Source organism: Archocentrus centrarchus, chromosome 10, assembly GCF_007364275.1.
Source record: "Archocentrus centrarchus isolate MPI-CPG fArcCen1 chromosome 10, fArcCen1, whole genome shotgun sequence".
NCBI lineage: Eukaryota > Metazoa > Chordata > Actinopteri > Cichliformes > Cichlidae > Archocentrus > Archocentrus centrarchus.
Genome location: NC_044355.1, coordinates 20884121 through 20911643, shown reverse-complemented (window position 1 = coordinate 20911643; position 27523 = coordinate 20884121). Strand labels below are relative to the sequence as shown.

The 27523-nt window shown below is 39.1% G+C and overlaps 2 protein-coding genes across 2 annotated transcripts; both read right to left on the bottom strand.

Moving 5' to 3' along the window:
• Positions 1–31: 31 nt before the first annotated feature.
• ddx41 (DEAD (Asp-Glu-Ala-Asp) box polypeptide 41) lies at positions 32–11343 on the bottom strand. The gene is made up of 17 exons (XM_030739184.1): positions 11167–11343; positions 9500–9595; positions 9100–9250; positions 8927–9001; positions 8751–8811; positions 8526–8662; positions 8337–8409; positions 8100–8253; positions 4360–4496; positions 3610–3772; positions 2981–3112; positions 2798–2869; positions 2616–2712; positions 1230–1379; positions 1060–1131; positions 590–700; positions 32–412 (listed from the first exon to the last, which is right to left on the bottom strand). Exons 1-17 carry the CDS (start codon positions 11191–11193, stop codon positions 276–278), a joined length of 1845 nt encoding a protein of 614 aa, XP_030595044.1. The 5' UTR covers positions 11194–11343; the 3' UTR covers positions 32–275.
• Positions 11344–12458: 1115 nt separating this feature from the next.
• On the bottom strand, positions 12459–25999 carry fam193b (family with sequence similarity 193 member B). The gene is made up of 10 exons (XM_030740197.1): positions 25717–25999; positions 23740–24018; positions 19939–20125; positions 16771–16989; positions 16180–16591; positions 15897–16080; positions 15578–15811; positions 13196–14246; positions 13025–13100; positions 12459–12914 (listed from the first exon to the last, which is right to left on the bottom strand). The coding sequence occupies exons 1-10, from the start codon at positions 25873–25875 to the stop codon at positions 12818–12820; spliced, it is 2898 nt and encodes a 965-aa protein (XP_030596057.1). The 5' UTR covers positions 25876–25999; the 3' UTR covers positions 12459–12817.
• Positions 26000–27523: the final 1524 nt, after the last annotated feature.

Sequence of the window (27523 nt, the reverse complement as noted above, 5' to 3'; positions counted from 1 at the left end):
TCCAGAAGAGAGACACAAAAGCTAAACAAAAAACAGTAACAAATATAGTGGTTTTATTAACAGAGCTTCAAAAATGTATATTACATAGTCTATAAGAAGTATGAGAGGGTGGGAAAGGTGAAGCAATCACTCGTCATATCTACAAAGTTGGGAGGGTTTTAATATCCACTTCCTTTGTTCAGTGACACGACACATTACTGTACAGTTTCCTCAGAAATGTTTTTCAGTTCTGATGAGCTTTGGAGAATCTTGCCTCTGATAAAATGAAAAAGCTCTTAGAAGTCCATTGAGCTATGAGCCAGGTAGTCTTTCCTTCCAATGTTGGTGACCTGCTTTGTCTGCATGGCCTCCAACTTGGGACAGTCTGTAATACGATGACCAAGACCACCACAGAAGGTACATCCTCTCTCACCTGAACAAAAAAGACAAAACAAAACCCCCACAGAGTCAGATGTAAGAAAAGGACTGCAAAGGCTGCACACTTGGTTCTATCAATCTGACATGAAATAGCCAGATCTGGTTAGTGGAATATTTGAAAAGAAAAGAAAAAGCATAATTAAGGAGCAAATAAAGAGATGGGGCAACTCACCTCCGATGTCCAGCATGGTCTCATCTCCTGTCTGGAGTACCTGGAGGACTGGAGGAACCTTCTGCTTGGCTTCAACGAGCAGAGCTTTCAGATCCATCAGAACGGACTCATCTAAAAACAAAGACATGCACTCGTTAAATTTAAACTCTACTTAAACCCTAACCCAGCTAACTAAATTCACTACAGTAAGAAATTATACAATAAATATCTGGCACCCCTTAGGCTTCTGATACATTGTCATGCCTGTATGAGTAACTAAACTACCTCCTTTAAAACCATCTGCAGTAGTTATTTAAAGACATTTACTGTAATATCTTTCTAAGTATACTGTAATTATTGTACAAACTTTCACAGCGACATCACTTTTTCCTTCAGTCTTATTTTACTAACATTACCCTGGCATGTATTCTTAGACTGGGTTACTACTACTGCTTAGTAATGAATCTAATTTTTGATTGTTGTTTCATTACCGCAGCCTTTATTGATGAACGTTGTGGCAATCCCAGTTTTGCCTGATCGTCCAGTTCTTCCTATTCTATGGACTGAAACAAGAAAATTTTGTCAGACCAGCATGAGAAATTTAAAGACAACTGATGAATACCTGATGTTACAATTTCAAGAAGGTATGTTATTCACTTACCATAGTTTTCTATCTCTTCTGGCATGTCATAGTTCACTACATGCTGAATAGCTGGGAAATCCAGACCCTTGGAGGCAACATCTGTGGCTACTAACACATCTTTTTTTCCTTCTTTGAATGCTTCAATGGCTTTTGTTCTTTCCTCTTGATCTGGAAAACATACAGAAGATGGATCAATTAAAAACAGCATTTTCCAATAAACAGAAAAAAAAAAATCTGCTTCACACAAACCGTGAATGTGACATTTGCAAGAAAGATGACATCTGGTGGTAATGATGAGCAACTGCAAGACAACTGACGAGTGAAAGCTTTGTGCATATTAAATGCACTCAGCAGCCACCTGATTAGGTACACCTGTTCAAGTGTTTCTTAACACAGCCATCTAAATCAGCCAATCACATGGCAGCAACTCAATGCATTTAGGTATGTTGATATGGCCAAAATGAGCCGCTGAAGTTCAAACTGAGCATCAGAATGGAAAAGACAGGTCGCTTAAATTACTTTCAACATGACATGGTAGTTGGTACCAGAAGGACTGGTCTAAATATCTAAGAAACTGCTGATTTGCTGGAATTTTCCCCACACAACCATCACTAGGGTTTACAGAGAATGGTCTTAAAAAACAAAAACAAACAAAAAAGACACCCCCCCCCCCCCGCAGAAAATATTCAGTGAGCTGCAAAAATGGTCAGAGGAGAATGGCAAGACTGCCTTAAGCTGATAGGGAGGCAACCACTCGTTTCACCCAAGGGATGCAGAACAGCATCTCGGAAGACATAACACTTCAAACCTTAAAGCAGATGAGCTACAGCAGCATAGGACCACATCGGGTGTCACTCCTGTCAGCTAAGAACAGGAAACTGAGGCTACAATTTACACAAGCTTATAAAAATTGGACAGCAGAAGACTAGAAAAATGTTTCCTGGTCTAACGAGTTTCCAGCAGGATAATGCACCATATCACAAGGCTCAAATGATCTAAAACTGGTTTCTTGAACCCGACGCTGCCCTTAAATGACTTCCACAGTCACCAGATCTCAATCCAGTAGAGCACCTTTGGGATGTGGTGGAGAGTCACATCATGGATGTACAGCTGACAAAGCTGTGTGATGCTATCAAGTCAATATGGACCAGAATCTCAGAGGAAGATTTCCAGGACCTTGTTGAATCTGTGCCATGAAGAATTAAAGCAGCTCTGAAGGCCAAAGGGGATACAATTGGATGCTAGCAAGGTGTACCTAATGAAGTGTCACTGTTGTACCTGTCTCTGGCCTCCTCCGTATATACTGACAGTGATTTCAACCAAAAAATGTCACATGTTGACTCATCACTATTACTGTGTACTGGCTGCTGTGTATTTTAATTATAAAAATATAGTAATGCATACCTTTTCCACCATGTATGGCCACGGCCTCTACTCCTTTAAGAAGAAGATATTCATGGATGGCATCTACATCCGCCTTTTTCTCAGCAAATATCAGCACCTGTCAGAATGGAAAAAAGACTTGTGATGTGTTTGCTTTAACTCTTTATCAAAGCACAAGTGTCAAAACATGTGAAAGTACAAACTGGAGGAGATGTTTTCTGGAGACACTCTAGAAGGTAAACCATCTTGGCCTCTTCTTTGACGTATTCCACTTCCTGCACACATATACAAATATTTAATTCATGAAACTTTTACTTATGTAACTGGAATGCAATCCATATCTCTGACTGAGACAAACAACTATTTTAATAAAAGATTAAAATCACCTGGATGACATCCAAGCTGGCAGCTCCAGCTCTGCCCACGTTGATAGTAATGGGTTTGACCAGTGCACTCTTGGCAAAGTTCTGGATCTTCTTGGGCATAGTGGCACTGAAAAGCAGGGTTTGTCTCTGTCCCTAGATTAGGGAACACAAATAGTTAACATAAATGTTTTCATGACAGAAATTTGGCATGAAAATCTAAAATCCAGCATCAACTGATTGGTGCATCAACTGGAAGACAGATTTCTTGGCAAAGGTGGGTAGCGGTTAGATTACGGAGAAATGTATTTCCTTCGATAGTATTACAACTACCTGGAAAATGATGTCTTTAAAAGTAGTGAGAATCACTGAATGGGTAAATTTAATAAAAGTAACAAGAAAAAACTCTGGTAAGATGTGGATTTGTGAAATCAGAAAAAGAGGAATTTATTTTTATGTTGAAGAGAAGCAGAGGAGTCTCAGTTCTCTAGTGTAAAAAAAAAAAAATTATGCTGTCTGGCCTCGCTTGACTGGCTTTGTAAAGCTACTTGTCTGCTGAGGGACAGAACAAGCACAACATAGAAAATGGATGAGGAAAAACTACTGCAATAGTGCTGTAACATCTAAAAAGCTAGTGCCATGAAGTGTCTCACCTTGAAATAAGAGAAGATGGTCCTTATGTCTTCTTCAAAACCCATGTCTATCATCCTGTCAGCTTCATCCAAAGCCAAGTAGCGACAAATGTCGAGACCCACCATCTTTTTCTGCAGCAAGTCCATCAATCTTCCAGGGGTAGCAACCATCATATGGACACCACTTTAATAATAATAATAATAATGCATTAGTCTTATATAGCGCTTTTCTAGACACCCAAAGACGCTTTACAATTTCATGCACTATTCATTCACACCTCAATCATACCTGGTGGTGGTAAACTATTAATGGAGCCACATTAATTTGCACCTCTAACCAAACGCACAACCACATTCACACTTAGGCAATCTGAGTTAAGTGTCTTGCCCAGGGACACAATGACAGCATGCGCTCAGATGGGGACTCGAACCAGCAACCCTCTGGTTGCAAGGTGAGCACCTGCCCACTGTGCCACTACCACCCTGTCTTTAACCAAGACAGAGGAGAGAAAATTCATCTAAAACTTTACATATTTTTACATAGCACTGCGTGTTAAAAATGTAGTACAGGCCTCAGGTGGAAATGCTGTTGAATTTTCTTGCATTATGCATGCAGTATGTAAAGCATTGATTTGGGAAAATTTGATTTTTCTGTTTCTCTCTGAATGATAGAGCTGAATCACGCAAGTTTTGCTTTACATCAGCTCAAACAGAAATTCTGGATGAAATCCAGATTTTTTTTTTCCCATGCAAACCTTCAGTCTTACTTACTGCTTTACAACCTCCATCTGCTCCTTGACAGACATTCCTCCAATGCACAGCGCTGTGCGCAGCTGAGGAGCTCCCTCCTCTTCAAGCAGCTTGCAGTAATACTCTATGATGCCATGTGTCTGCCTCGCTAGCTCTCGCTGCAAAAACAAATGAGGTTATAAAAATCACACAGAAATCAGGAGTCAAAAAGGAGGATAAACAGAGTTCCTCTAAGTTAATGTCATCTTATCTAAAGGGGATGAAAAATTCTGCAGAAATTCACAATACATGGACAGTTTACCAAGGAACACGTTTAATTTCCACAATTTAGATTGTTTTTGTGTCCAAACCTTTGACTAGTACAGCAGTGTGTGTGTGTGTGTGTGTGTGTGGGTGTGAAATAAAATTGCCTAACAAAAGTATTAGACCACCACCAAATGTAAGGTTTATGCCACAGCTGCCCTAAATTGACAGTATTGGTAATTACAGAAATAATTAAAAAAAAAAAATTTCTTTAATGGTTAAGTGGCCAGTATGCGCAAGCTTTTTAATCCCAATGACATTTTTTAATGCTAAAATATGATTATTGTTGTTATCCATGAATTTTCAAAATGTACTGTTTTACAAAAAAAGCTGAAAAAAAAAATAGTAAAGCACATTATGACTTTCTGATTACGGTGCTTTACTTCCTGAACAGGAAAATTAGTTTTAGTGGTTGAATGTTATGCTTGATGAATTTCTAACTTCTCAGAGAGGTCCAGTGTGACGGCTCAAACTCGGGTATAAAAATGTGAATTCAGTTTGTCATTTGCCTAATAAATAAGTTTTAGTTTCAAACAAGTTTTTTATAGATTTCAGTGAGTGCCTCATACTGTAAGCACAGTACGAGACACTCAATACTCTCTCTCCTCACCTATTGATGATGATTTTAAACCAACAATCCATCACTCCATCAGACCTGCTGCCACTGATTATCAGAGCAGTTCTTGTGTAATTTGGCATACCTCAGCCTTTTCTCCCAGTTTCCCTTCCTTTAAGAATGGCTTCTTGACAGCCGCCCTTCCACTGAGAGCATTTCTGATGAGGCTTCAGTGAACAGTAGATGGATCAATTGAAGGATCAGCTGTATCTCTCAGGCCTTTGCTGGATTTTTTCCTATTTCTTAAGGACATGACTTTCAGATACTGTTCACCTACTGTAGCTAGATTTATACCTGCCACTTCATTTTTTGTTCACTTGTCCAGGTTCCTCAAAATTTTTAAGGACACGCTGCACACCATGTTCAGATATGCCAAGTTTTTAGCTAATAGCTCTTTAGAAACCTTGTTGGTGCAAAAATACTATTTCACGCTCATCAAACTATTACCTTTGGCAGTTATTTGCAGGCACTATTTTCCTTCCATTTAACTGCATCTGACAACCACAGGAAGCAAGGACACAGTGAAAATTACAGCTCAGCTGAGGATGATATTCATTTTTAAATCCTGTCATGAGCTTCAGCCCCCTGTCACAAGTAGCTGCATGCATCTATCTGCACAGTGATCTAGTCTGGGTAAGTAGATTGGTAGAAACAAAATAAATCTTACATCAAACTGCCACACACCGATCAAGCATGACATTATAAACACCTAGTTAATATTGTGTTGGTCCCCCTTTTCTTTCAAAACAGCCCTGACCAGTTGAGGCATAGGCTCCACTAGACCCCTGAAGGTGTGCTGTGGTATATGGCACCAAGATGTTAGCAACAGATCCTGTAAGTTGCGAGGTGGGGCCTCCATGTATCCAGCTTGTTTGTCCAGTACATCCCACAGATGCTCGATTGGACTGAGATCTGACCAACGTCACTGACAATAGGGCAACTCACCAACACTATTTAGAAACATCAGTGATTCCAAACATGTGGGCTGCCGCCTCCTGGTGGGCCATGAAGGTACTGCAGGTGGCCATACCGGTCATTTACAAAAAAAAATTCTGTTTTTTAAAATCACTTAACTAAAATTCTTAATTCTTGCAAGATTTAAATAGATAGGAATATATAATTTTAAAGCGGTACCTTTATACAACTTAATCTTATAGAATAGATTTATAGGCTGAATAAAATGTTAATCATTTTGTTTTATTCTTATAAGATTCTATAGGACAAAATCTTTTGGGATTGGTTCAAAAATAAATAAATAAAAAATATTTTTTCTATTAAAATTTTTCTTTTGGAATTCTAAAGGATTTTTGACTGATTTTATAATTTAGCTTAGAATTCCAACATTTACATTTTTAAAAGAATCTGCATTAATTAAACAAAGTTATGGGATTTTAAAAAATACTTATTCTTCCTTTTCTGACCTATTTTGAATCGTGAACTCATTTTATGTCTCGTTAATAGTTGAAAAGAACTTAATATGCAAAGTAAAGCTATAGATGGACACTCAAGATCAACAAGTAAATCACTAGAAGGGCAAACTTAATTAATAAAAACACAAAAGAAATGTTTAATTTTCTGATTGTGCGATGATCAGACTTGTAATTAAAGGTTTGGGCTTCAAAATGGGCCACAGTGGTCTGAACTTTGGGAATGGCTGAGATACACAAATAGCACTCCTAGAGGAAAAACATGAAACTGTCCCTTTACATCAAATGCCGTGTTTCCACTAGTATTTCCAGTAGTATTTTTGAATCACCTCAGATCACTTGGAACCCTGACTAAGTACTAAAAAAAAAAACCTAGTACCAGGTACCTAATGGAAAACCCTGCAAATTGTCCAAAGCCACGCTGAGTAGGTACTAGTGGAAATGTGGCAAAAGTCAATGAGAAATGTTCCACTTTTCAGTACCTGCATTAGGCCATTTTCTTTGGTTTATTTGCTCAGATTTTGAGATAACCATTTTTGAGATTTCACCCTCAACCCCAACACAATGCAGGTGCATGTTTTTTGGGTTTTGGCAACTCAGTGTCTTGAATTCTATTTTTAAAGTTTTTTTTTTATTGTTTTATTTTGTTATTTCCTGTTAGTGTAAAATATTTGTCTAAGAACCATGCACATGCACATAAAATATAAAACTAATTGCAATATAAAAATATATAAATAATTTGCAATATAAATACATTATAAATTAAACAAAAAATAAATAAATAAATAGAAAGGTAATTCCAGTTATCACGAATAATAATACTACCAAGAAATAGTATAGTTATTTAGACTAAATAAATCTGCTCATGTTTTAGTGCCACAACATACTGACAGACATACTGTATTCAAAAGGGTTGATATTAACATTGGTAGGGATGTGAGGGATCGGTTTCCAGGGGTGGGAAAATCAGGGTCCGGTGCGATGCTAATTACAGAACGAATATTGGTAGGGGCATCTTCATACTGTCCCTTGCTAATCAAGCCCCATGACTGGTAGGGACATAACAGATGCTATTTGATATTACTCGAGAGGTGCAGGTCAGGTTACGACGTAGATTTCCTGCTCAATAATTAACAGTAATTAACACATAATGCACCTGCACAAGCGTAAGTGCCGGCAACGTCACTGGCCACTTATGTAGGTTACATTGTAGGGCTGCAAAGACAGCACTGCAGCATAAATCAGGGCTAAGAGTATACAGAGCCTAATGTGACAAAATAATTTTAATACTAATCATTTTTTGTCGATTACACTGTTTTTGTGATCGTTTGGAGCCAAAATCAAAATCAAATTTAGATTATTTGCTCAGCCCTATGATATAACTAATATAAATGTGCTGATCATGCTGGTCTTACCGAAGGACAGATGATAAGTCCATATGGCCCCTCTCTCTTAAAGAAAGGCAGTCTTTTCTCCTGCTCCAGAGCGAACATGATGATCGGCAGAGTGAAAACCAAAGTCTTCCCCGATCCAGTGAAGGCAATTCCAATCATGTCTCTACCCGAAAGACTACAGACAAACAGTGTTCCTTTAAATGTACTTAAAATATATGCATTACAGTGTTTATTTTCAAGTTAAATATTTGTACTTACACTGTTGGGATTCCTTGTATCTGAATTGGTGTTGGGTGCACAATTCCCTTCTTTTTCAAACCTTTCAGAATGGCTGCAAACAAGATAAACACAGATTTGTTGCCAATTATTGATCATTGTGGACCAAGAGTGGCTTCACAGAGAAAAAGAAAGTGCATTTTTCCTTTGCTGGACTGAGTCTGGTGTCACCTGGTGGAAACTTCATCTCTCTGAAGCTTTTGATGGGAGGAGGGATGCCATCTCCATCAACCAGGATGTGAAACTTCTTCCTGACACGCTCATGTCTTGTGTCTGGCATATTCAAGATGTAGCGTGGTGCTTTCCAGCTATATTGTATGTTCAGGACAAATGGATATTAAAAAAAAAGCTACACTGAGAAATTTACTATATGGAATTCTGAGATCAGTATCTTACCTTGTTTTTATGGGATCGTCATATATGATACCTTTAGCCATTTCCTTCACAGACATCAAAGCTGACAGAAGAGAGGTGAAAGTTGCCACAAGTTATTGTGCAAAATCAGATACACCTTTTTCATGTCTACTAACATCTAAGTCAACAAGCCTAAGCAGAAAGCATGAGAGTTTTACCTCTGCCCTCTGCAACACTCTCCAGGATCTTCTCTTCCTCTTTCAGCTGCTTCTCCTTGGCTGACTCCTTACGAGCTGCATGCATAAAAATAAAAATAAGCTGAGGTGTTAGAGAACCCAAGTTAAAAATTGGATAATTAAACAGGTAAGTGGGTGTAGTTTGAACAAGATACCTTCTGCCTTTTCCTTGAGGTGCTGATGCTGGTCGAGGAGACTAACATTGGAGCGTGGACCAAGAGCTTCATCCTCATCCCTCTGTTCCTCCCCGCTGTCCTTATGTTCTTCATCTACCACCTTCCCTCGCAAGCGCAACATCTTCTGTAGCTGTAAGTCAAATATGTTAAAAATGTGCTTAATTTTGATACACAATAATGTGCACTGATGAGAGAGTGCAGCAATAACACCCACATTTTTATAAGTTAGAAAAATAAACTGCAGTTAATGTGGATCAACCGGATTTTGTTACTATCCTCGATGATCCTCAATAGGATCAATTTTCTCCCCAATACTAAGCCAAGAGCTGCCAATGACTACCTGCATAAACCTCAAGCAGAACAATTCTCAATAACTTACCATTTGTTGTTTTCTGATTTTGACCGGAACATATGGAACGTAGTCTTCATCCTCCGATCCTTCTGAGCCAGTCCTTTCATCCTCATCATGGGATCTCTGTGAAACCACATACTAATTATCAGCTGTATCACAACCTTAGGGGTATTTATGTTATTCTCTTAGAGAGGTTACTCCACAGATAAAACCAGACGTTTGAATAAAACTTTACCACACAGAACATTATGCAGCAAAAAGCAGTTGATACAAAAGCAGATTCTGATGATTTATGTAAAAATGAATCAAAATGACAACCAAAACATCACTGTTTGCAGACACTAGAATCATATGCTGGCATACCTCATGAATATTAATGGGAAAAAGGTGGAGTGGTCTACAACTTCAGAGAAGTGGAGATCTACACAGGTAGCATGCTAACACAAAGCTAGATAAGAGCCCAAAGTGATGTTAAAGCTGAGCCCAGCAGCCAGAGCCCGGTGTTCAACAGGTAACAAAGGTAGTGATGAGCAGTCAGGCTTTTAAACTGTGTGTTACCAGCTTTGTGTTCAAACTTAACGATCCCAACACTGTATGTTAGCTATAGATATGAAACACATTTTGGCTAATAAAAAGTGCAGTGAAAAAGTATTTACCCCCTTTCTGAGTCGTTTTTTTTTTTTTTTGTGCATATTTGTCACATAGATTTGTGATCATCAGACAAATGAGGCCTGCAGTTCTTCAGATGTTGTTCTGGGTCCTTTTGTGACCACCTGGATGAATCGTTGATGCACTTTTGGAGTGCCAGCCCTCCAAAGTTCCAAATTTTCTCCATTTGTGGATAATGGCTCTCACCATAGTTCACTGCAAAACCTTACAAATTGCTATTTCTCAGCTGCTTCTTTAGAGGGTGACATGATGTCCTGCTTCACTTTGTCAGACAGGTTCTATTTAAGCGATTTCTTGATTCAACATGTCTGACAGTAATCAGGCCTGGGTGTTGCAACTGAAGCTGAACTCATCTTTCCGAAAAATTTGGTTAATCACAGTTAATTTGTGATTTAACAAGTGGGGGAATTACTTTCTCACATAGGGCCAGGTAAAAAAAAATTTAAACCCTTTTAAAGGCCTCACAGAGAAACCCCTTGTTGTGGGTTGGCCAGCGCGACACAAATTTTATTAGGGTTTTCTTTTGAAATGTTTTGATGTAATTGAAGATATTTATGCACTGAAATACAAAACCAAACACTTATTATAAGCGGTCATAAGGGTAGTAGACGTGCTATTTTCAAAGTCCCTTAATAAAAACAAAGACCGTAAACAAGATTTAAAAAGAACACTTTAATTGTCGCTTTAGGGTATTCATCCTACATTCATTATTAAAATATCAACTCCACATTTGTCTTACTGTGTTTGATATCACATACGTCAACTGTACGTATTTACGGCCGATGTTGCAGAACTGCATCATCGCTAATGCTAGCAGAAGCGCTGTAATTTATAAAATAAAAATGGCTCACATATATAGTTAATCTGAGCCCAGCTGTTATCTAAACACTTAAGCTTATTGTTATACGGACTATTCAGTAAGTTTTACTCTAACAGGTAACATAAAGCTAAATGGAGGCTAGCTAATGCTACCGTTAGCTAGCCTTGTTAGCGTAGCTTCTTCATAATATGACCATTTAACTCACCTTTAGAAGTCGGTTTTCGGTCTCCATTTTTTTTTTAGGAAAAATTAACGCCCTTTAAGTACGAAGTTATTGAGGAAAATACTAAGCTCACAATTTAACTCAAGTATCTAATCTGCATGTTTACCCAGTACGTAAAGCACCGAGGAAGTCTCGATATTGAACGGCGCGCTGGAAGGGTCAAACCTCATCGCGATATTTCCCAATCGAGAAGCGCTTCAAATGCAGCAAAGGAGAAACTTAGAAAGCAAACACCACACTTTATTTTGTCAAAACTGTATCGTTTTTAATCTTTCCGAACGAAAGATTTTTCACAGTATCAAAAGTGATTTTTTTAAGAAACAAGCCAACATACACTTGGCTATCACTGGTATAGTATAAATCTACATTCGAAACATTAAGATAATCTTCTCTAATTGAATATAACCTGGAAAGCATCAGAGATGTTATATTAAAACAAAATCTCAGCACAAATTCAGGAAAAAAAAGTCATCCATTTCACTGAAAGCCATCAGCTAAAACATTGATACTGGTGTAAAACCCAAGGCCGGTGTCCCAAAGGGCTCTTTTTGTATATTTGCCATTAAAACAAATCAAAAGTGGGGCCTCAGTAGGTTAGCTGAAGTGGAGGGTGCCATCAAGGTCACATTACAGGTGAAAAGAGTAGTATGGTTGAAAATGTATCCCAGACACAACCCATGACAAGGGCTCAAGAGGGTGAAAAATAGTCAGTCAGTATGTACAACAAACAAGGTGTCATGTTCCAGTGGCAAAATGAACATTACACACTGGTGTACCTGTTGCTGCTGGGATTCAAAGGGTAAGAAAAATATTTGAGAGGGAGAAAACTGTGGTCAAGGACTTTTACAGATACACACACAGAGTGTATACTGGAGATGATTATTCAAGACTAACACCACAGGAGGACTGACACTGAAGGGACATTTAACTCTGGGACAGTGTTTATATTTTTCTTTCATGCACGTCATGCATGGTGATGTATCTGCAGGGATACTTAATTGGATTTATTTTTTTTAAGATGCATACTGTGGGCCAAATAAAACAAAACAAACAAAAAAGCAGAGGAAACTGGTACAAGTTTTGTTTGTTTTTTTCCCCAGTAAAGTTAGGTCCAAATGTTGTCTTGAGATCTTTAGATCCTTTCTGACAGTTGTACAGTATAAGACACATGGCCTCTAGAGTCTATTTAGACTGGTGGAGTGGACTGGAAACTAGCAATGTAGAACGTAATGGATGAGCACCAAATTGAATCAACTGGAATTCAGACGTTTAACGACGTTAAAATGTCTCAGATTTGTGATAAAAACATTTATTTCATGTAAGGTTACATACTACATATGTAAGCACATGGATGCAGTTGATTCAACACTTTTTTTTTTCATTTTTGCATCTCTTACTTAGTGAACATTGCAATAGTAGCAGAGGGTAGAGTTGGCCTTGAGTATGATCCCTGGCTTGTTAGCCACAAGTTTTGCTTCAGTCTTCTGAATGGAGAGTATGATTTTGAACCAGGGTCCCTTGGCTTAGTACGGAAGAGAAGAAAACTGGGAATGAGAGAAGGCCTTCGGCCAAATAGGGCTCTACTGAAAGAGTTTGTGATGTGAAGTTTTTTCTTTTCTGGCACTCATTCAAGTTATTGAGCTGCATTGGAAGAAACCTTTTTGAGGCTAAAGTTGGACCAATTCACTGCAACCTTCTGGCGAGTTTGCTTTGCAGAATCCAGGCAAAACCTACAGAGAACAAAGAAACGAGAAGAAAAATATCATGTAAATATAACAGTTTTACCCAAGTCTTTTTTTAAATACATATGTGTATTTGAACCTTGTTGTGCTGAGCTTACCGTTTGAAATATTCCACTTCCCGATCAATCTCATCCATTTCTGTTGGATCCACATCTTTAGGGAGAAATACATCATCTACAGTATAAAAATAAAGAATCAAACGTAAAAATAATTTTAGAAGCAATAATGATTCAACATGCAATCTTGTAAATACAGATACTTTTCCATACCAATAGCATTGTTAGATTTTTCACCCTTGTTCTTGTTCTTCTTATTTTTCCCCTTGGACTGCTGCTGTTGTTGCCCATTTGCTGGAGTAGTGGGGTGAGTTTTGCTCTCTGAATCCTGCTCAGACCGACCTCCTCGTGTCTCTGCGTCACTTTTCCCCCTTTGTGCACTCAAGGGGCCACCATTTGCTACATGTTTGAATGATCTGCCCTCTTCAGATTTCTTAGGCCCGTTTTTCTGATGGTCTGCAAAGTGCTGGGGCTGTTTGTTTCCAGACTTTGAGCCACTACATGCCGTTTCTTTAGACTCATTGGTTTTCTGTGCTTCATTCCCAGAGGCAGCTTTGGTTGGTTTGTTGGAATTTTGCTCTGACACAGACTGCTCCTGTCTCTGTTGGTGCTTTTTATTCTTCTTCGACTTTGCACCATTGCTCCCAACGGATGTGTTCTTAGGATCAGAGGTGTCCTCTTTTGATTTAGCTGTTGCTTGAACTGGCACCTGTGGTAAACTCTCAGATCCACTGGAAGTGCATCTTTCTGGTGAACGAACTCTTATGAGTTTAGAGAGACTGGGGGTACTGTGCAACCGCTGGATGTCCTTTGAAGCTGCACTGACCCCTGATGCAGTGGTGGTGGTATTAGAAGATGAGACAATGTTTGTGTCCTCCCAACCATTAACCAGATCCAGGTGGCTTTTAAAGGTTCCCAGCGAAAGAGGAGAGAGGTCAAGGTCTATCTGCTGCAAATCAGAGGAACCATTGAGATGGGACAGTAAATGGTTTCCCTCCAACGTGGCTGCTTTCTTTGGGAAGTCATTGACATCCAGATTGAGGTCGTACATGCTAAATGAGGCCCGGATTGAGTCTTTGATGGTGTTTTTAATCTCTTCTAGCCGACTTGTGAGAAAACTATTAACGCGTTCAAGTTCCAGCTGAGGCCAGTCTAGCAACCGACTGGCTTCTGAACTATCAGGGATGGGCTCGTCGACAGGCTCAGATGGATTGGAGTGGGGGTCACTGCCTGCAGCACCCGTGTTGCCCTGTTGAGCTTTTTCCTACAACAGACATAGTACAGGTATGAAAGTGAAAACGGGTACACACATACACACAAATATTGTGTATTCAACACTTGTTTAAGATTACAATATATATTCTAAATGATTTCTTTTTAATTGACCAAGATATATCTGCAGGACTGAGTACCAAAAGCTGGCACTTAATATCTATTAATCTGTAACCTGTTATTATATCATCACTTACAGTTGCAACAACCCTTGATTAATTACTCAAAAAGGCAGTCTTATCTTCATTTAAGTCACAGCTACAGACAAACATATTCTGACTAAGACTAACAACACAAACAATTGTGTTGTTCACAGAAGACACTGAGTAATTTCTCACAGTTCAGTCTGAAAAAAGTAAATGGACCTTTGTGCTAATGAAAAGATAAAAAGTCAGGTTCTAATTAAGGAGGTGAGATTGTAAGCATGGATTGTAGAAGTGCCACTCCTCGTATATAAAGGCACACGAAGTCTGGTTATCGATCACAGCAACTTTTTAGAGGAAGAATTACAGAAATGCACAATGCTCGAAAAGGCTACAAAAACATCTCTTAAGTTCTACTCAAGTTTCTCAATTAGCAATAAGGCGTCACGTGGGCAGCAAACAGAAGCAAAGCAGTTCATTCCCTGAAGTTTAGGAGTCGTAAACAATGTGTCGCAAGACAATGAAACAGAGCACACATTTATATAAACAAAAGAATGGTTGACAATGAAGGCAGTTTTTGGAAAAGCTAAATCAGAGTCCTGAAATTAACCCTGCTGAGATGCTGTGTGTTCAATTTAGATATCCCAGAAATACTGAGTCTAGTAGCGAGAGAAGGTCCAAAATCTACAATCTAAGCTAAACAAAACATCAAATGGAAAAAGTACAAATGTTTGTGTGAGTCAAGTCACACTGATTATGTCTAATGACTGAAATAAGGATCAGACCACATTTTATGAATAATACATACTCAATTACATTTTAATTACCTCTTTGCATTGTGCTTTTCATCAATTATTCCTCCCACATAGAGTGAATAAGGCCCACCTCCCAATGAGATTACACTGGATTAGCATGCAACTAATCCAGTGTAAGTGTTTGCAGATTTCTCCTGGTGTCTGCACTAAAATCTCATCTGAATTTTGCTAGTTCCCTTTTATTGAGCTGCATGTGTTTGGTTCACATTTACTATTAAATACTGGACCTCTTTTTGTAAGATGAAAAATGAAGGGTTAAAAAGATTCCATGTTAAATATGAAGTAAAGCTTTCCAAAACCTTTGTATTAGATTAAAAATAACAGCACTGAAAAAACAACACACACATTCACTAAAGTTACCACACCTTCTTCTTCTGTTTGTGTCGAGCCCTTTTGGCAGCCTTGGCACTGTTGACAGGTTTGGGCTCAGAACTGTTTATAAAGTCCAGCAGCTCGTCCACGTCCCGGTTGTCAATGGCTCCAGCCACTGTCAGTTCTGAATCTTGCCGTTGAGGAAGCTCCTCTTTACGCCGGGTCAGTCGTGAGCGAAGCTTCTCTCGGATCTCAGCGTAGTTTCGGCTAGTTGGTGCAGCTGGAGGCTGTGAGCAAATAATATTTAACAATACTGCTATCCTTTTACCAAGTCACCTTTCGTGATTGATAATCTTTGTGAGTATAACGTACCGCATTGTGTCCAAAGAACTCGCAGTAGCAGCAGTCGCAGTACTTCCCGTCTTTCTGATTTGTGGAAGAAGAGGCGCAGGAGCTCCTCTCAGAGCTGCTGTCTTCATCCTCGCCCTCCTCCAGCTCAGACGAAGGGTGGCACAATGTCCCATTAGTTACCTTGTGCCCCTTACATGCTTGATCCCTACAAAAGAAAAAAAAGAAACCCTTAGGATATATTTGTTCTCTGAATCAACACAGCTACACAAGTGACAGAAAGTAAGGGTGAGACATTAAAACTCACCTGCAGGTCCCAGGTGTTACATGACCTACATTGGAAGTGGCCACTGTTCCCGGATTGTGTCCATTACAGGAGTGGTTACAACCCACGACAGACGTGCCCAGTTTGCTGTGTTGTGTGTTCACAGCAGGAATGTGGGAGTTTTTGCATGGGCTGGGCTTATGGACAGATGTTGGGCTATCCGGACTTGGAGAATTGATTTTGGCTGCAGGACCGTGGAGGTTTGGTACCAGAGGGGAGAAAGGTGCATGGGCTGCCACGCCAGTGCCACAGGAGGAGGTCACGTGGCCATGCTGCCCAGAGTTCGGTTTTGGGGGAAGGAGAGAGGAATGCTGGGAAGGCAAGCCGGTGGGACTGTTAGGGGGTACCGACAAGTCTGTATGTTGATGATGGTCACTGGGGTGGAAGGCTTCACCTGATGATAAAAACCATAAATAAAAATGAGTCGCAGATCACACGTATTAACATATCTCGAAAAACTTTAGATTTAATTAAATGTGCCTATTATATATATTCTTAATTTTGATTTGAACCATGAGTTTTCTTCTTTGCTGGGCTTCATAAAAGCTCCTGAACTCCAAGAAGCAGTATTACCTGGTGGCGTTGGTCGACGGCACATGGTCTTGAAGTGCTTGGGAGTGGTCTTACAAAGGTCTGCTGAGGTAGAGAGTGCGTTCCCAGCAGAAGATCCACTGGAATTCTGGGCTGACGGGTGACTGTAGGGACAAACTTTGTTCCCTGACATTTTAGCAGATTTCCCAGGCGCTTCATTAAGCCCTCTTTTCTCATGACAAGTTGAACCTCCTGTTACACCTGCAGATATTGAAAAAAAAAAAAACCACACACACACACACACAGAAAAAACAAAACAAAACACTGTTTAAAAAGGCAACTGATGGTGGATGTAAATCAATGTGACAATTGTTACAATAAAGGGGAAAAGTCCTTTTGAGTTCAGTAAGGGAAAAATCTGAATGATTTTTTTCTGCCTATGGGCAGTTTCAGTTTTACAAAACAACTCGCTTTTCTTTGGAGACATGTTTTGACATACAGAAAGAAAAAAGCTATGTAAAACATTTTTAAGCCCTGAAGCATAAACCTCTTTCTGCTAGCTAAAATAACATCAAGACAGCACAAATTTTTAATAATTTAACATTCTGCGCAAAACCGACTGTACCTCTTCTTGGTAATCACATGCTCTTGTCAGGAGGAGTTGCAACTCCCTGTAACATAATGCTTGCTTAAATATTTCTTGGAGTGTAATTAGGATGCCACTTAGGATGCTGATGCTGTGTTTCACAGCTAAACAACGCTCTTACAGTTTCCTTCTTTCTTAATTAATTCAAGTAAAGCACACCATTTTAATTACAACTTTTTCTATTTCAGCAGGAAACAGTTGCCTTCACAAAGGACATGCATCACTTGACAAGTCTTTCACTTACTCCTCTTTAAATGCCATTTAGTGCCATGAACCATCCAAATATTTAACTAGAAATGCAATCACATTTACGCAGCAAAGTGTTTTGAAGAGAACAAAGAAAAGTGAGAAATCAGACAAAAACAAAGTCATCATGGTTGTTTGCCAGGACTAAGTAATAAATCACAGACTAATGACCCACTCCCACTGAATGCCTCATTCATCATGTGAAATGGGAACTTTAAAACAACTGCAATTAACTAGACTTCCCGGGAAATGTGCATAACTCTCAGCGCCAGAGCTTCAAAATCAAAGATTAATCCACTTTGGAAGCGAGGTTGAATGTTAAAGTTCTTTAATGTCGCTGTAACTGGGAATAACCATTATAATCCGTGACTCGTGGGTGAGACCGCAAAAACTGCGCTGAATCTAAACATACAAAATGACAGCTGCTCCACCGAGCTACCAGTAAATATATACATATCCAAACTGTATCTATTTTTACTTTTTTTTTTTTTTTGCAATGTGAAAGTGGTGTCATCGAAGTGAATCGCTGTCATAAATATTTGTCTCTGCATGAACACTGTGCAGCTGTGCAGTATTCATGCATGCGCCTCCTTGTTTGGTTTTTTTTTTTTTTTTTTTTTTAAATACAGGGCAAGGGGGGAACTCACTGTTCAGTGTCGCTGGTGCATTACTGTGACGTCACACTTCACAAAGCACTTGCTCAATGAGGAATTGTTGGGTTTCTGTCTATGACATTCTCAAGGCTTGATTTTATTATGCACATAAATAAAACTAAGCTGATCTGAATGAAATATTTGTTACTGCTGAGCATCATACACCCAGTTCACAAACAGTGTTGTTAACACAATTGTTCTGTGTGGGTAGATAAGTTCATTTCTCACACTTTCATTAACACAAGACAATAAGGCAGGATAGGGAAGATTTTAACCCATCAAAATCACCATGTACCTACCCCTCTTGATTTTATGGAATTGCAAATGTTTGTTTGTGTAAATACATAAATGAGTTATTATCTAATTAAACTATTCGCATACATTTCCAGAATAAATAAGTAAAAGCTGAATAAAGTCTCTTGCTTCATTCTGTTGATACACAAAGTTTTGCACAAAGGGGATTTCTATAATTGAAGCTGCGAATAACACTGGCAGGTTGTGTGTGTATAAACGGTAATGAAATGAAGTAATAATGTGGTGTTATGGATGTTTGCTTGCCACTTTCCATGTAAAGAAAAACATGTTATGGGAGTGAAACAGCCTGGTCTGCCTGCCATGCTTTGCTGAACAAAAAAAACAGCGGAACAATCACAATGTATACGTGATGATGCATTAACCAGCGAAGACCTGTTCCAGGATTAAATCTTGAGTTTTGGATTGGAAAGTCCAAGGTCCAGAATAAATGCTTCTTTGTGAGTAATCAATATGATGAAACAGAGTAACTGAATTGGCGTTTTGCTAGCCTAACTCTACAAATTTAGACTGACTGTTGCTTCTGCTTTTTTACTGATGCTGATATTTACCATTTACTCAGGTTACAGCACAACTTGCAAACATAATATTACTATCCAAAGGAATAAGGAGTAAGATTACAGTTAATTCAATAAAAAGTCAACTATATACTTCGCATATATGATAACATAGTGGCTGAAATCCCTAAGTTTATATTCCTCTGACATGTGACCTCAATAAGTGACACATCTACCAATGAAGTGCATTTTCCAATTGCTCTTTTTACTAACACAGTTATAATTTTCTATTCATCTGTTTCAGCTGTTGTTAATCTTGTCTGCTGCTGAGCCACAGATCTGTATAACCTTGTTTTCAGTCCATACACATTTCCTCAGCTGTTACACTAACACATACTTATATATGATATTACTGTTGTATATTTGTTTTGTTCTGTTTGTAAAAAGAAAAAAAGAATAGTCTCCATGATTTCCTTATTGACACTGTATAAACGACGACCTTCATCGATAACTGTGCTTTTTTAATATATAATTTCAGTCTTGACATTGTTTAAATATTAAAACATTATTGCACCTCCCATAATTCTGAGCTTTAAGCAATGTAATATTTTACATGATGCATCTGCGTCCTTCTATGATGATTTTGTCATAGAGCCATTTAGTGGCCTAAAATGAACTTCACATACGGCACTGCTAAGTAATTAAACTCAAGTCAGCCAGGGCACTGAATGGAACCAAAATTGTGTCCATTTGCCAAAACTGAGGCTTGCAACAGAGTCTGAAATTGAGGTTAGTGATGCTTTCAGCGTTTATGGTTAGTCATTGCATGCTTTTCTTTTTCTCTGTGACGACAGACCTTGTTGTGAGTGTGAAGAAGTGCTGTGGTTGCAATGTTCCCCTCCGTTGGTGTGGGCAGAGTTCCAGAGACCCGACAGTTTGTGAGCCGACAGGAAAGAACTCGGGTCCCAGTCCACAGTATTTTGCTCTGGGTAACCATTCCCACAGCTCTGGGACTTACAGGAGGAAGAGTGTGACAACGGTACCTAAATTTGAAAAAAAAAAAAAACATTTAAAAAAAACAAAAAAAAAACACCCCAATGTTAATAATTGAACCAATATACCCTTGCAGTTTAGCAGCAGCTGCATCTAACTGGCTGATGAGCATTGAAAACCATTTTACTTGTGCATTACTCTTTCTAACTTGAGAGAAAAAAAACAATACATATTTAATGAATGTGTTACGTCACTACACGTCACTATTTCACAATTGTGCTGCAGTATTAATCTCTGGCTTTCTTCCACAGCATGTCTTTTGTCCTGCCTCTCCCTGAGCCTGGTTCTGCTGCAGGTTGCTTCCTGTCAAAAGGGAGTTTTTCCTTCCCACTATCGCCAAGTGCTTCATCTAATCGTTGGGGTTTTTTCTTATTGTATGGTCTTTTCCTTACAATATAAAGCACCTTGAGGGAACTGTTGCTGTCATTTGGTGCTATATAAAGAAAATAACACTGAATTATTGTCATTTGGAAAATTTTAACATTTAATCCACAAGTCAACAAAACATCATGAACATGACACTCAACAGCAGTCCTGTTGAAATGTGATGATGTAAATTCATGTAAATAATTTATAAGAAAGCTTAAAAGTTGCTTCTGTCTTACATATGCAGCAGAGACTACAGAAAAGACAAAGCAGACAATAACTTTTGTTCACTGCAGGTATTTTTCCAGCTGTCTGTCAGATTATGCAAAAACTTGTCAGAGGAAGCGCTGGCCTTGGTGGAGGCTGTGCTCTCAAAGTGCACAGCCTCCACCAAGAATAATATAATTTGGTCAAAGAATAATGATAATTTGGTCAAAGGTTTACAAACACTCATCATGGGCATGAATATCATGGTAATTTTGGGCCTTTCATTATTTCTTTGAAACATTCTTTTTCCAGGGTGGAATGATTATACAGATTACATCTTTAATGACTTTTAAAAAAAAAAAAAAAAGAAGAAGAAGAATTGGGTACAAGTTTGGACTTATTTATAATTTTTTTTTATCCACACAGGCTCAAATATATACATGCACTAATATGTAGTTAAATGTCTCTTAGCAAGTTGCACCTCAAGCAGATGCTTTTGGTAGCCATCAGCAAACTTCTGGCATAATTCTGGCTGGACATGTGACCACTCTTCTTGGCAGAGTAAGTATCATTCATTTAAATTGGTTGGTTTGGTTGAGGTCGGGCTTTGGGAGGACCATTCCAGAAGCTTAATTTTAGCCTGTCTGTTTCAACTGTCTAGCTGTTGATTTGAGGTGAAGTTGAAGAATTTGGAATTAGTTCTCCTTCTCCATTATTCCATTGGCTTTGTGCAATGTGTCAGAACCACTGGCAACAAAACAGCAGCAGTGCATGATGCTACCACCACCATGCTTGACAGTTGGTGCAGTATTCTAAGGTTTGAAAGCCTCACCTTTACTCATTCAAACATACCTCTTGACATTGTGACCATAAAACTTTCCTCCAGAAGGCATTTGGCTTTGTCAAATGCCATTCTTTCTTGGTCAACACCCTGTTAGCCCGTGGCGATATAAAACTCACTTTACTGTGGACAGTGGCACTGGTGTTCCAGCAGTTTCCAGTTCATGGCAGGCTTGAGCCTTGGTGGCTCCTGGGTTGCTTCTGAACATCCTAACCAATTTCCTCTCATCTAAGGGTGACAGTTTGGGTCTTCTTCCATACCTTGGCAAAGTGGTGACATATTCAAATAACTTGCATTTAAGTAGGGAGCCAGTTTAACTCAGTGGGTGAGCAGGCGACCATATGCCACATGGCTGGAGTGCAGCAGCCCAGGTTCGAGTCTGGCCTTTTGCTGTGTCTTCCCCTTCTCTCTTTCCCACTTTCCTGTCTATCTTCACTGCTCCACTATCCAATACAGGCAAAAAAGAAAAAAAAGCCCAAAAACATAATAATAATAAAAAAATAAATAAATCATTGCATTTATGTACAGTTGTTTGAAACGACGGTGTTGGAATCTGCAACTGTTTAGAAATGGCTCCAAGAGACCTTCCTAACTTAAGTAAATCTGCAATTCTCCTTCTTTGATCTTCGGTGAGTTCCTTGGATTTTCCTTTTGTTGAGTCAAACAAATTCTTATTATGTCAGCAAGAAAAAAAACCTACCAGCTGAAGACAATTATGATCACTAACAAGAAATTAATAGGACTTGGCCTTGTCAAGTTAAATGACATTGTAAACTCTTCAGCACTACTTATTAAAAAAATTTAAGTGAATATAAGAATATATTTGAGTCCATATGTATACTTTTAACCCTGTGTGGATTAGAGAAAATCCCAAATAAATCCAAACTTGTGCACATAATTCGAGCTTTTATGCCCAGTTTCTCCCTGGAAAAAGAACAGTTCAAAGAAATCATTAAAAGAAAGAAAGAAAAATTTTTATATATATATATATATATATATATATATATATATATATATATATATATATATATATATATATATATATATATATATATATAAAATATTCAATTGTGGGTAAAAAAAATAATGGTGCACTCTTGGTGTCTGTCTCCTGAACTGCACAGAATGCAAAGCTGGGGTTCCAGCACTAAAGTTGTTAGATCTGCTGCTGCTGCAGGGTTAATGGACCACAATCCACCTGGTTGACAAAACTGGAACAGCTATGTGGTGTAGGTGCGTGCTTTACGCTTTACAGACGCTGCTGCAGGTGCAAGTAAGGATAGAAGTGAATGGTTTACCCTATGTAATGAGAAAATATAAGTGGAAGGATATCAGCCAAATTGTCTCGAGTCATAAAAGTTTCTTGTTATTTTTTACTTGTTAAAACTTGTTTAGTTCTGCCAGCTCTTCTATGCTGTTTGATAAGTGTAAAAACAGTTAACAGTACACCTACCAGCTACCTCCTTTAAGCTAGCAAGGTTAGCTAGTTTAAAGGAGGTAGTTTTTAAAAAAAATAAACATCTTACAAATATAAACCTCCATCAGTTTTTTGAGGAATAATTCAACAACAATGTGTTGTAATGACGGCAGAGAGTTCACAACCAAATTCAGTGCGGAGTATTCTGGTCAGTAGAAGACCAAGAACTTTAGCTGTGCTTCATGCAGCACAGTTTCCTAATGTTTTGATTATTCTCCCATTTTATACTGAGGAAAAGATAATTGTTATTTCACGTTATTCAAAGCAGAACTCTCTTAGAACATCAGACATCCTTTCTGTATAACTTAACCTAAGAAATTTATTTGCTTATTTTGTCAGGTTTAGGTATGTAGAACTTTTAAAACAATTGTCTATGTTGAAAAAAAGAGTGCCTATACAAGTAGTTAGCATTCATGATATTGGTTTGCCCTCTTGTGGACATGATGTAATATTCAAATAGTTCTAACCTGTGTGGGTCTTTTGAACAAATAACTGACATTTGGACAATTTTGACAGCCCTAATACCAAAGGTGACATTCAGAGAAAGACAGATTTATTTTGAAAGTAGGGGCATGCAAATCCAGTGCTATAAATGATGACTAATGATGAGATAAACTAAGCAGGATAAGGAAACATAGTTTACTAAACAGTAGTAAACAGAAGCTGTGGAAAGGATTCAGACATGTGACCTAGATCAGTCCCCTTTTATTTACCGGTGTTGGCTGCTCCTGTGTGCTCCGCCTCTCCTCCTCTTCCACACTCTTGCAGCAGCTCTGACAGATCCACAGAGGCACCTCTCCCAGCAGGGACTGAGACAGCGAGGGCACAGCGTCAGCGAGCTTACGACCTGGCGCCTCCCGCAATAAAGCCTGGGAGAGCGCAGGCACGGCGTTGGCCAGCTTCGTTCCATGGCCCCCAGGAAGCCCATTCACAGAACTCGCTCCCCAGTCCTTAAATTCACGATGGCACAGGAGGCAACAGGTGTGCATGGGCTATGCAGAAAAAGAGAGCAGAAATGGTTCCATTTATAAAACTTCTTGATTGATTGATTTCATTCCAATATGTATCACAGACCACAAATATCACAGTCTAAAACATATATGAATTAAGATCACGATACAGTGCATATTAAAGATACCAGAATAAGGAGCACTAAAATCAGAAAGGTATGGTGGAGCAGTTTTGTTGTGAATATTATACATGAGGGTTAAAGATAAGTAATCCACCCTCACTGGACGTTGAACGATTTTCATCCACAAAAGTCATTAAGTTTGCTGATGTGGATAGTTAAGGATACTAGTTTATATTGAGCTGATTCTAATTGTGCTTTGAATCTTTTCTGCAGATCCCTAAATCATAAGTTACATGCATAATCACAGTTTGCCTTTCAACCTTTGATCTGAGGCACATAACTTGGTTAGTTAACTAACACTAGGGGGAACAGGGGGGTATTTCATTCAATACGCTTACACCCGCAATCCTTAGGCTTACGTTCAGATGAGGAAAACTTCTCAGGAGGAGGGAAAAATCAAAGGCAGATCAACTGGAAAGTTATCCCTCTCCCAAAAGGTACAAACATCTAGAATACTAGTTTATAAATATATTAGTAATATAAGTCAGAGGTCATCAAGCAACTTCCAGGGCACATCAAACATCTGCTTATCATTATGTGTATGTGGAGGGTTACCAGTTTGGAGTTACACTTGGCTACATTACATACAATCTGATATCTAAATAAATAAATAAACACCACTATTTTTTCGTAAAGTACTAAAAAGCTGGTATGGATAGATGTGATCGATCCGTGAAGGTGAGCACCTTATTCATGTAGTATAAAAATGTAATGTAACAGGTCCGAGCAGCAGCAGTCATGAGGCAGGTATAAGGCTCAGAACACATGTAACAGCAGCAGGTTGTTAAGAAAACAGTGGTCCAGCATGCAGCGTACCATCATCATCTTTCTTTTTTAAGCGGTTACTCTTAACATTACAGACAGCTCCGACCCAGCTAAGCATCATTAGCCCATAAGTTAACTGCTTACACTGAAACTTTTTGACATTAGCTCTTGTTACAGTCTGATACTTGAGTCTGGTGAGACAAAAACTAAGTAATACGAACCAGTCTGGCAGTTTGCTCCCCTAATTATTAACTCGTTATGTCCCCCCCCCAATTTTTTTTTAGCTAATTAACGGGCTGATTAGCTTGTAGCTGGTTAGCGTGTGCTGGCTGAGTGGGTCCTGTGGACGGGATCAAGTGCAGGCAGCAAGCACGTTTGCAGCACGCTAGCTGAAGATGATAGCTTGGCTAACGTTAGCTGGGCGGATGAAGACTTGTAAGCGGTGGAAATGGGACGACCTACCCGAGGTACAATGTCACCTGTCCGGTGTAAGGGACTGGTTGCAGTGCTGATCACAGTGCCTAAAAACGCGCCCGGTGGGAACTATTCTGCTCGGCAAGTTAAGCTTAATATTTATTTAATTACACATCAAACGACATAAAGATATACATCCATCGCTGCTAAATTACAACTAAAATAGCTTCCCACCAACAAGCGGATGCACATAATTGCACGTCTGCAGGATCTACCTGATAAAATAAAAGCACAATGGAGGATGCTTGGATTAGCTGAGTGGGGCTAACTAGGCTAGCTAGCCTATTTTAAAGGCAGCGGTTGGCTCGCAGCTAGCTACCTGATTCGCCTTGGTAGTGGGCAGCCTATCCAGCCCAGCATCTCCGCCGCCACCGCCAGCTGCATCGCCGGGAGAGACTGGGCTCTTCGGTGCGCTCTGCTGTCCAGGCACAAGCTCCTTCTGGGCGACCCCTTGCTGCTTGCTTTTCTTCCTTGCCATTACGACGTTATTTATAGTACGCTTTGGCCAAGTTTGCACCAGTTTCGGTTATTTTAAGAGCACACTTTCGTTTCTTCTCGGACCTCAAAATGTTCTCTATCTCCTCCAGTCAAGACAACAGTCAATATGGCGGAGGACTGGCACACTCAGGAGTTCAAAGGTTAAACATACTACTGGCAAAGAGGCTTCACTCCCGTACGGCATATGCGGCTTGCAAACATATTCTTGCGGTGAAGCCAGGCGTCGCCATGTTTAGTAAGGGCAAACTTCCCCTCCCACTTTTCATCGGTAAATCCTGTCATTTACTGAGCAGATTGTATCTGTACGAGGCTCACACGCGGCTTTAATGTTTATTCATGTTGCCTGTTTTTTCTATCAGAAAATATTTTGTTATAGAAATAAAATGTTTGAGCTGGTTGTTTTGGTCGCTGGGGGAGACAGTGAAACTGAAATATGTAGGTGTAACAGAAGCAGCTACCTCACAAACAACCACCTTGTACGCGGTGCAAAGGTGAAACAAGAGTAAGAACGCGCGAAAGAGACTATTATTGCAATTATTGACAGTGTCATAAAAAAAAAATAGAAAACAGTGCCGTGTGAAAGGTTGGGATATGGAAGGACAGGGCTTTTTTTTTTTTTTTTAATAAACTTTATCGAAGGACAGGGACCAGTCAGCCTATGGTGCTTTTAATGCTTTCGGAAATATTGTCATTAAGATCTGATAATAGAAACACAGATTTTTATGTTATATTTTTATATAAAACCGAGTGCGGTAAATTTATAGCATTATTTCTTGGTTTATCATTTGCCTGGCATAGAAGTTTACATAAATGTTAAACTATCATTTTAGACGCTTCAGGGAATTGTAGGGGGGCGTGTTCTAGATAGAAAGCAAATATTAAATAGCGAACAACGATGCAGAATTTCCGAGTTTAGACCTTCAAATTTACAAAAATGTATGTATGTATGTATATATATACATACATTACAGGGGTGGCTGTAGCTCAGTAGGTAGAGCAGGTCACCTACTGATCGGAAGGTCAGCGGTTCGAATCCTGGCTACTCCAGGCTACATGCCAATGTATCCTTGGGCAAGATACTTAACCCCAAGTTGCTCTCCGACCGTTCTGTCGGAGTATGTATGCGTGTGTATGTTAGTTAATTAAAAGCACTTAGCTTTGTAAAAATGGAAGTGCTTGTATGAATGGGAGTGCATGGGTGAATGCAAACAGGTTGTATAAGCGCTTTGAGTGCTCATACTGAGTAGAAAAGCGCTATATAAGAACTAGTCCATTTACCATTTACCATATGCATGTATTTAAAATAAAACCACCATCGCTGAGAGTTATTGCCGCTGCAGGTGGGGCACGAATGACATGAGAAATAACTTCAATGAACAGGACAGAAACTGCTGATGCTATCGTGCTGAACATCATTTTTCTGAAATTCAACTTTGACCCCAAAAAATAATTTTCAGAAGAAAACAACATACTGATATGACTCGAATGTTTGTTTGTTTTCTTTTACTGCGGGATATTGTTTATTGATGATATGAGACATGCCATGTGATACATATATCTGGTATCGTTACACCGCGTAGAGCTGAAATATCCGAGTCTGCGTGGAGCTCCTGAATGCAGCGCCAGTT